The following is a 9,850-nucleotide window of genomic DNA, read 5'->3' as shown; positions in this document are numbered from 1 at the left end:
ATTAAAGTCCTCCCTGACCCTGACTTTGCGTGGCCTGGGGCGGGATCGGGATCCCGACCCCCGCGGCCGCAGTCTTTCCATTCTGTAAGATGGGGCTAAGCCGGCCCCGGGGGCCTCGAGGGAAGGGCCCGAGAGGCCCGGGGAGTGGGGAAATGGCCAGTGTCCGCGGGCCGAACAATGCGCTCCCTCTCTCCGGGCCTCGGAGGGGGCCGCGCCGGCCGCGCTCGCTCGCCAGCGGCCGGGGAAGGGCGGGAGCGCCCCGGCGGGGCCCGGGCCGCTCCGGCCTCGGCGGGTAAAGTTCACGCCGCCCGCTCCCCTCGGGGCGGCCGCGGAGGGGAGGGGGGCGAGCGGCGAGCAGGGGAGGCGGGGCGGGCTCCGGAGGAGGAGCAGCTCCGTTCCGGGTTTTCCCCGGCGCCGTCGGTGGCGGCGCTGCTGAGCGCGGGGAAGGGGCCCGGGGCCTGGTGCCGCCGCTGCTGCTGCCGCCGCCTCTCGCCCGCCTCCCTCCTCCTCCTTTGTGAGGGGCCCGGAGGAGAGTCCGTTCCGAGGCCTGCGCTCCGCTCCGGGTTTGCCAGGCGGCCGCGGCGGCGCTGGGTAAAATGGCAGTGCTGAGCCTCGTGTCGGAGTGAGGGGGACTCGCAGCAGAGTGGGGGAGCTCCAGCCGCTCGGTCCGGCCGCCCGCCCGCCCCGCAGCCGCCCCGGCCCCGAGCAGCAGGCCCCGGAGGCAGGGGGGCAGCGGCCCGGCCCGCCCCTACCCGCCGCCCCGGCCGCCCGCGCGGCGCCCCGGCCGCCGCCGCCGCCGCCGCTGCCGCCGCCGCCGCCGCTGCCGCCGCCGCCGCCGCCGCCGCCGCCTCCCGCCTGTCCCGGGTCCCCCTCCCCCCCTGCTCCCTCCCTCCCTCCCTCCCCCCTCCCCGATCCCCCTCCCCCTCCCTCCTCCTTTCTCCGGCAGCAGAAAGCGGAGAGTCACAGCGGGGCCAGGCCCTGGGGAGCGGAGCCTCCACCGCCCCCCTCATTCCCAGGCCAGGGCTTGGGGGAATGAGCCGGGGGCCCCGGGCACCGAGCCCCCAGAGCCAGGAGCAGCCGAGCCGCCGGCGCCCCCTCGGCCGCCGCCGCCTCCTCCTCCTCCTCCTCCTCCGCCGCCGCCGCCGCCGCCAGCCCGGAGCCTGAGCCGGCGGGGCGGGGGGGAGAGCGAGGAGCCGAGCGGGCGGGCGGGCGAGCCGCGCCAGCAGCCGAGGCCCGCCCGGCGGGTGGGGAAGGGCCGCCCGGGGCGGGGGGGGGGGGGAGAGCCGCGGGAGAAGCCAGGCCCGGGTCGGGGCGCTCGGCGGCGGAGGAGACGGCGGGGATCATGGCCGCGCAGGTCGCCCCCGCCACCGCCGGCAGCCTGGGCAACCCGCCGCCGCCGCCGCCCTCGGAGCTGAAGAAAGCGGAGCAGCAGCAGCAGCAGCAGCAGCAGCAGCGCGAGGAGGCGGGGGGCGAGGCGGCGGCGGCGGAGCAGCAGCAGCAGCAGCAGCAGCAGCAGCGCGGGGACATGAAGGCAGCGGCCGGCGGCCCGGAGAGCGAGGGCCCCGCCGGGGGGCCGCCGCCGCCGCTGGCCAAGGAGCTCCAGGACGGGGCCGAGAGCAACGGGGGCGGCGGCGGCGGCGGCGGCGGCGGGGCCGGCGCGGAGCCGGACCTCAAGAACTCCAACGGGAACGCGGGGCCCAGGCCCGCCCTGAACAATAACCTCCCGGAGCCGCCGGGCGGCGGCGGCGGCGGCGGCGGCGGCGGCGGCGGCAGCGACGGGGTGGGGGCGCCGCCGCCGCCGCCTCCTCACTCGGCCGCCGCCGCGGCCGCCCTGCCGCCCCCCGCCTACGGCTTCGGCCAGGCGTACGGCCGGAGCCCCTCGGCCGTGGCCGCCGCCGCCGCCGTGGCCGCCGCTGTCTTCCACCAACATGGCGGACAACAAAGCCCTGGCCTGGCAGCGCTGCAGAGCGGCGGCGGAGGCGGCGGCGGCGGCCTGGAGCCCTACGCGGGGCCCCCGCAGAACTCGCACGGCGACCACGGCTTCCCCAACCACCAGTACAACTCCTACTACCCCAACCGCAGCGCCTACCCGCCGCCCCCCCAGGCCTACGCGCTGGGCTCCCCGAGAGGCGGCGCCCCGGGCCCGGCCGCGGCGGCCGCCGGCTCCAAGCCGCCCCCCGCGTCCAGCGCCTCGGCCTCGGCCGCCGCCGCCGCCGCCGCGTCCTTCCCTCCGCAGCGCTTCGGGACCCTGGGCGGAGGGGGCCCCGCGGCGGCCGGCGGCGGCACCCCGCAGCCCACGGCCACCCCCACCCTCAACCAGCTGCTCACGTCGCCCAGCTCTGCCCGCGGCTACCCGGGCTACCCCGGCGGCGACTACGGCGCGGCCGGGCCGCAGGACGGGGGCGCCTCCAAGGGCCCCGGGGACCTGGGCGCGCAGTACGCGGGCAGCGGCCAGGCCTGGGGGGCGGCCGCCGCGGGGCCCGGCCAACAAAGGAGCCACCACGCGCCCATGAGCCCCGGCAGCAGCGGCGGCGGCGCGGGCCAGCCGCTCGCCCGGACCCCGCAGGTAACGGGAGCGCTCCGGGGGGAGGGGGCGGCCCGGGGGAGGGGGGCGCGCGGGGCCCGCCCGGGCCCACCCGGCCGGGGAGCTGCCATTGTCTGGCTCTGCTCTCCTCCTAAAATGGCTGCCTGGCTGCCTTCCTCGCCCGGGCTCCCCCCCCCCCCGGCCTTTGTGTGGGGGGGCTGCCCGGGGCGCCGGGTCGGGGGGCTCGTCGCCCACCCCAAGCCGCCGGTGCCCCCCGGGGGCCGGGGGTGGGTGGGTGCGTGCAGCCGCGGGGGGGGGAGGAGAGGAGGGGACGGGCACGGGGGGGGGGGGGTGGGGGGCGCGTCGCGTGCTTCTCACGGGCTTTGGGGGGGTGTCGCCCCCCGCCGAGGCTCCGGGGGGGCCGCTCGCCCCCTCCCCGCCCCCACCCCGAGCTCGGGCCCCGGCGGGGCGGCCCCCCGGGGGGGGGTGGCCCCCGCGGCCCTCGGAGGGAGGGAACGGGCCTGGTGTGGTCGGCCGGCGCCAGGCTGCGGCGTGTCCGGGGCGGCCCGGCCCTCTCCGTTCTCGGTCTCTGCCGGCCCAGTGGCCCGGGCTTCTCCCTGGAAGCGCTGGTAAACAGCTGAGTGATTGGAGTAGTGAGTGCAGATTGCTTTGGTTTGGGATTTGAATTATGGAGGTAAAATCCTTCTGTCAAAGCCAGGAGACAGTTGGTCTTAGGTTGACATCCTATCTGTGATCTGATTGGCTCCCCATCTCCTGCTCTTGGCCATTTATAATTGCCTCTGATGTAATGGTACAACAATCCTGATGAGCTCATAAACTTTTACACTCTGCTTTTCTGCCAGTGATAACCCAAACCATCACTGCCACTATCTGCCTTTTATTCCAGAACTGAAATTGGCTGTGACCTTGAGGAGGTTCAGCCGCAAATCCTGTATCAGCAGGAGCAGAGCCCCAGACAGGCTGCCCTTGTTGCATTGTGCCCGAAACAAAAGAGGAGGCAGCAGCGTTTTGCTCGTACCTTGGATTTATTCTGCTTGTTATGGTTTATGCGGCCTGAAATAGATTTGTGTGTTGTCAGAACAGGAGCTGGGTTTCTCTCCACAATGGGTTTGCTGTTTGTTTGGGGTATGTGACTTTCCCATTGGCATAAATGATTTCTTTGATGGGTCTGAGGATGCGTTTGTCTCTCTGGTCATTTTGACCAGGATTGAGATCACTTAGCTTGGGCCTTTTGTATGAGGTTTTGAATATTGGGTCTTTCCTGGGGGTGGGGCGAGAGGAGAGAAAAAAAAAGGGGGGGGACTTGAAAAGGAGTAAATGGGAGCTTTTAACCCTGGGAAATCCTGAATTAGCTTCTAATGAGTCCTCTTTGAAGGAAACCAGGCCGAATTCTTTCACACATTGAGTCTTCTTAACACTTTCTTTTGTTTGAATTGAAGTTGGCCAGACAAGATTTAAAAGAGTATTCGTGGCAGACTTGACCTCCTTGAGAGGGGAAGTGTCTCCCTATGGATCTGATAGGGCAGAGTTAAAATCCATTCTTAGGGCAGAAAAAAGAAAGATAGGTTTTGCCTATTTATCTTCCAGCTTCTAAGGCCCAGATCAAACATCACCAGCTTCTTGATGGAGCTTTTCTCTGCTCTTTTCTCTTCTTCCACCCTTCTTAACGTCCTTTACGGATCTTTAATTTTAACTTTTCCTCCCCTCTTAGCACCTTGGTGTGTTGTACTGTCTTTATATTCGGCTTTGCCTAGTACCTATGTGGTAACATAACACTATAAGTAAGAAAGGGGAGGGGGAGGTAGGTGAGAGGAGACTGGATCTTATTTAATCTTATCTTGCCCCCCCCACCCCCACCCCAGCCAGAAGAGCTTCTTACTAGGAAGCACTTCAAGGAATGCTTCTTGAATGGGACTCATCAAAATTCAGATCACCCAAAAAGCAATATAAGTTAACACTTAGAGAAAACTAAAACGCATGGTTCCTGTTATTTCATGTTATAGTAACACCACCACCACCACCCCCCAGAAAAAATAAACTGTGACCCTCTCTGTTATTTCTAGTGGTTTACTTCAAAAACACATTTGTAGAATTTCATTTTTATATTCCATATATCTTTACCACGGTGTCTTTTCGCCTTTATTCTGACTTCATGGTTTGGGTTGAAGACATTGGATCTGTGTGGCCAGGTAAAGAGAAGATGGTGTGCCTCCTTTATTTTCTAGCACATGCATTTTTTTTTCCCTTATTAGAAGGGAGATTTTAATTAGTGGGGCTCTATTTAAGTCCTGAGAACTAAATGACTTAACTCCTGCAGCTCCACAGAGCTTAGACTAGTCAGACTAAACCTGGGAAGAGATTCTCCTTTAGTAGAAATGATTCCACTCCCCGATGCAGGCAAGAAAGTTGGGGAGCCTGATGATGCCTTGCCCTCTAGGGCATTTTGGAGGAAGGCTGGGTTTTGGTAGAGTCTTAGGTCATTCCTTCCCTGTCTTTCTCCTCTTCCCCCCTCGTGAAACTCGGTGAAATGATAAATAGGACAGATCCGAATGCTTTGGACCCTCTGATGGAGAGAGCTGAAGTATTCGTTTTTTGAGGCCTTTGGTGTTTGGGGTGCATGTTACATCTGCCGCCTCTTTTTTGAGAGCAAGCACCTTCTTATAAAAGTTCCACCTTTAACGTCACCCACAATTGTGTGAGGCACGTGTATCACCTAGTCTCGGTCCCTCCACAGTTCAGATGCAGGCAGGGAAAAGAGGAAATTAGACTTGTGGAAGAGAACACAAGTTTCAGCCCTCTTGGGCTGGGTCAGGGCTCCCTGTAAATGGCCCACACAACACAGGGCCTCCGGGAAGGATAGGTAACTTTTTTTTTCATTTTTGCTAAAAATGATTAACGTGGGGGAAATGTCCCAGGAAATCATAATGTTACAAAGTAAGTGTTCTAAAACATTAGATTTTTTTTTTTTTTACTGCCCTGTTTTGTACTCAAATCAAACAGTTTTTGATTTCTGTTTTGGGGAAGAGTGGCACAGCTATGGTGGGAGGGCTTTTAAGGAAATTGGGGGAGGGACTGGACCTGTGATCTCCAGATGAAGGGACTCCTACCAGTGAGGGAAGGCAGACTTGCTCCATTTTCTCCAAAGGACAGATTCAAAGACTTGTATGGGGCTCTGATAGGTTCAAGGACTTGCCTGGGGTCACTCTGTGTCAGGAACAGAACTTGAATCCGGGTCCCCTGGATTTGAGTTTGGTCTTATGAGGACACAAAGGATAGATAATTGCCAAAGTTCATTTTTTTCATGGAGCAGGAAAGTTCTATTCTGCAAAGACAATTCAAACTTTTTCTTTGTCCTTTTCTTCTTGGTAGTTCTTGTGTTTCTCCTATTGAGGAAGTGATCTCAAAATTGTTTAGTGTGTATTATAACTGTCTCAAAGGAATTTAGCTGAAGCGCACTTAGGGACTTGAAATATTGGTGGAAGCCATTCATTCACCAGTGCTTATTAAGGGCCTACAATTTGACCAGGTACTGTGCTTCAGTGCTGGGGATACAGGGACAAAAAGAAAAATCGTTTACTCTCAAAGAGTTCACATTCCTTTGGGGAGAAACGCCAGTCAGAGAGAGTTAAATATAAAATACATTTGAACTAATTGGGGAGGAGGGGTATGTTTGACAACTACTGTTTTTGAGTATGTATGGCATGTTCCCAAGACACCAAAGGTACTGAAAGTTTGGAGTAAAATAGTGAAAATCAAGCCTAGTAAAATATTGGAAAATGGCCAGTAAAAATGTGTTTTATTTAGATTGTTTTAGGGAGGGGAAATACTTCTAGCATCAAACTTTTTATATGGGGTCCTCCATTCATTTTACAGAGAATTCTAGTAGGGTTCTTTGGAATGAAGCTTGGGAAATGTGAGACTAGATTCCGAAATGAAACTTTGACTTCAAGCTGCTTTTAAGAGAAACATCTGGGGGATCCAGCAAACTTATCAAATTCTTAGATGCCATTGGGGTCCAGAAGAACCACAGTGGATTTGATTGTAGGGACTTTGTTGTTCCCACTTGCTGTGGAAATATCGAACAGAATTTTTGACTCCTGGGAAACAAATCCAGGATTCCTGTCTTTATCATGGGAATGCCTACTGGCAGACAGTCTGGGCTGGCTGAAATACAGGACTCTTGGAGCTCCCTCAGAAGTAGGAGGGACTAGGAAAACCACCTCCAGATGAACACCCACTATTCCAGTCCTACTTTCTCCAGCTCTTCTCTTTTTTTGGGGGGGGGCAGGCATGGGAAGAGGGATCAAAATAGATATCCAATGAATTTAGACCCTTTGAGGCATTTTGGTGTATTTATAATTTTTCACTGAAGTCCTCTTTTGATGCCTCTTGTATTACAACTAGGAATTCCCCAAGGGGAGAAATTTTTTTTTTATTTTTTTAGTGTTAAGACTGCAGTAGATGGGACTGTCATTAGGACCAGCCTTGATTAGTGCAGGGACTTAATATTAGAAGGCTAATGACCTTATGACCGGAGGATTTTAAAATTCTTATTAAATTTTTTTTTTTTTTGCTACCACAACTCATAAATCCATCTTTAATGCTGGAAAGAGATCAGAATTTACATCTGTATGGAGACTCTTTACAAAAATATCACAGATTCTTGAATTGTTATTTTTGTGGTGATTGCTGATAAAATCCTTAAATTTATATGAAGCTTGTTGTTTACAAAGTATCTTCACACATCTTTCTCATTGGAGTTGCAACAGCTCTGTGGAGGTAATATGCTTCATGTGTCCTTTTTTTATAGATGAGGAAACTGAGACTCATCCAGGTGGAGGAGTGACCCTCCTCTTGTCCACAGAGCTGGTGGGTGACTCAGGCCCCGGTGCCCTTATGCCAGCAGGGTCAGAGAGCTTTCTTCTAGACCTCTTTTTGCGTTTGTGTGAGGCAAACCCTAATCACAAGCAGAAAGATCTCTTCCTGTAACAGATCTCTTGGAGCATATTAAACATTCATTTGTTAGCTTGCCTCCTTCCTGAGGGGTGTGCTTTTTGTACCAGTGGCTTTTTGTGGAGCTCCAGAGGTTTGGTGAATGACTTTTTAAATACTGGAACACTTGGAGAAACATTGAGCCTGACACCGAAAGATCCCTTTTTTCCATTCCTATCTTTCTTTCTCTTCCCCCCCCCCGCCCCCCCACTTGTTGCGTTTGATTTCAGATCTCTTAACCCTAAAGCAAGCAAAGCTTCCAGATCATTTTCCAGATGTCAGCACTAGCTTATTCTTTCTTGCTCATCGGTCATGATTTCTTAGGATCCGAAGCAAGGTCCTCGACTCCATAGTTTTTGACACTGGATTCCCACCCCCCTCTTGCTCAAAGGATAATATAAGTAAGACCTTGCCCCTTACTCAGTCAATAATTTGGATATTTCTTGAAATGGGTGAGTTCTGGGTGTGACACGGTAGTAGACCCATGGACTGAGTCTAGCCCTGCTTATCCCCTGAACCTCCATTTCATCAGCTGCAAAAGTGAGGCTTGAATCGCTTGATGATCTTCCAGGCTCCCTCCAAATTATAATAATCTGTTTGAGACTCTGCATACTGGAGACACTGGCATCCTGCCCTTGAGGAACTTCACATTCACCTTGTATCCTCACCTTGGTTCACTAGCCTTAGGGAGAGCCATTGTTTACTTAGAGACTTTCAGCTTAAATGGTTCGGTTGGTACTTGGAATGAAAGAAAATAGTAGAACTTCCTATGCTGTTCTTAAATATGTCTATGAGGAAGGAGGATCCCCATCATTATGTCTTTTCCAGAGGAGGACCACCAGACGGGACCACTTAGTCAGGTGCTGCCCTGTTTTGGGCCATGCCCCTGCCACCACCATTGATGTCTTGGAATTAATTCCTTCTGCTGAGATGGTGGTCCTATAGAAAGTACCAGCCTAGGAATCAAATACAGTTGGGTTGCTAGATCTGATTTTGCCACTAACTAGGTAGCCGAGGGGACCTCAGACAAGTTGCTGGGACTCTCTGGACCTCATTTCATTTGTCAAATGAGAGGGGTAAGCTAAGGTCTGCAAGGGATCCTTTCAATTCTTAACAGACTAAACCTGATAATTATGAATGCTTGTACAACTAAACAGATCTCATCAAAATATCAACTTTGAAAAAAAGTCTATTTGAAGTCTGCCAGGCTTAGGGTGGATTGGGGGGGGGTGGGAAGGGTGAAGATTGGAGAAGAGGGTGAATTAGCAGATTTTGAAATATCACTGTTCGTGTTAGATTCTAAGCCTTACGAGCATATCATATTCTCTAGATAGATTTTTTTTTTTAATAGGTTGGACTCTCAATTTGGTTCCAGCAGGCACTTGTAAATGGGAGCGTTCAGACTTGCCCTAGGAAGTCTTCTCAGAGATGAGGCTGAGCCCTAGAGGCTAGAAGAGTTAGAGCAAAGTTTCTCAGGTAGATTTCATGGGTACAGATTTGACTTTCCTCATACCTTTGGCTTTTGACCCATGTGGTGTAAATGTGCACGTGGATTGTTAATTTTATTTTTCTTCTGACACACCCATGCTTCCCTTCTCTCTTCTCTTAGTAAAGTGTTGTAGAAGGGTAATTTAGGTAGATTAGAGGTATACCAGGAAGAAGTTACTCTTTACAAAAGTGGGGGGGGGCGGCGCAGCTAGGTGGCATAGTGGAAAAAAGCACCGGCCCTGGAGTCAGGAGTACCTGGGTTCAAATCCGGTCTCAGACACTTAATAATTACCTAGCTGTGTGGCCTTGGGCAAGCCACTTAACCCCATTTGCCTTGCAAAAACCTAAAAAAAAAAAAGTTGGGGGGCGCTCCCAGAATGAAGGGAAAGGGTAGAGCTCTAGAAGCTTGACACAGCATTTTGTCTTTAAAGGAACCAAATGTTTCAGAGCTTTGTGTAAATACTTGCTGAGCTGTCAATATGTACCCAGGAGGTTTTTGTAGTAAGATGTAAATGGTTGTATAGAATGTTTGACAGGCAAATTAATAAACAGTTCTAAGACCAAGATAATTCTGGTCTAGTATTTTATTTCTCTGGAGTGGAGTAAAAAATAGTATTGCAGAAAGTGATGGGGAGAGTTGGGAAGGGAAAGGAGGATGAAAGTCTTTAAAAGTTGGAGGAAGGGAGAAAAGTTCACTAAGGGGATGATAGGGATGGAAAAGTGGTGTGAAGCTTGGATCCTTTTTTGGCCTTGGCCTGATGCTACACCAAATCCATTGTCATTTCACACTGGGTGGGTGGGGGTGAACTGAAGCTTGGGAGGAAA

The 9,850-nt window shown here is 54.7% G+C and overlaps 1 protein-coding gene across 1 annotated transcript in view; it reads left to right on the top strand.

The window, feature by feature from the left end:
* Window positions 1-1,289: 1,289 nt before the first annotated feature.
* Window positions 1,290-9,850, top strand: part of ARID1A (AT-rich interaction domain 1A) — a 93,439-nt gene continuing 84,878 nt past the window's right edge. The window contains exon 1 of the mRNA XM_074218011.1: window positions 1,290-2,566. Coding sequence (XP_074074112.1) covers window positions 1,343-2,566 — 1,224 coding nt within the window. The 5' untranslated portion in view covers window positions 1,290-1,342. The remainder of the gene's footprint in view (window positions 2,567-9,850) is intronic.

Source organism: Macrotis lagotis, chromosome 1, assembly GCF_037893015.1.
Source record: "Macrotis lagotis isolate mMagLag1 chromosome 1, bilby.v1.9.chrom.fasta, whole genome shotgun sequence".
Taxonomy (NCBI): Eukaryota; Metazoa; Chordata; class Mammalia; order Peramelemorphia; family Peramelidae; genus Macrotis; species Macrotis lagotis.
This window is presented reverse-complemented; position numbering and strand designations above follow the sequence as displayed.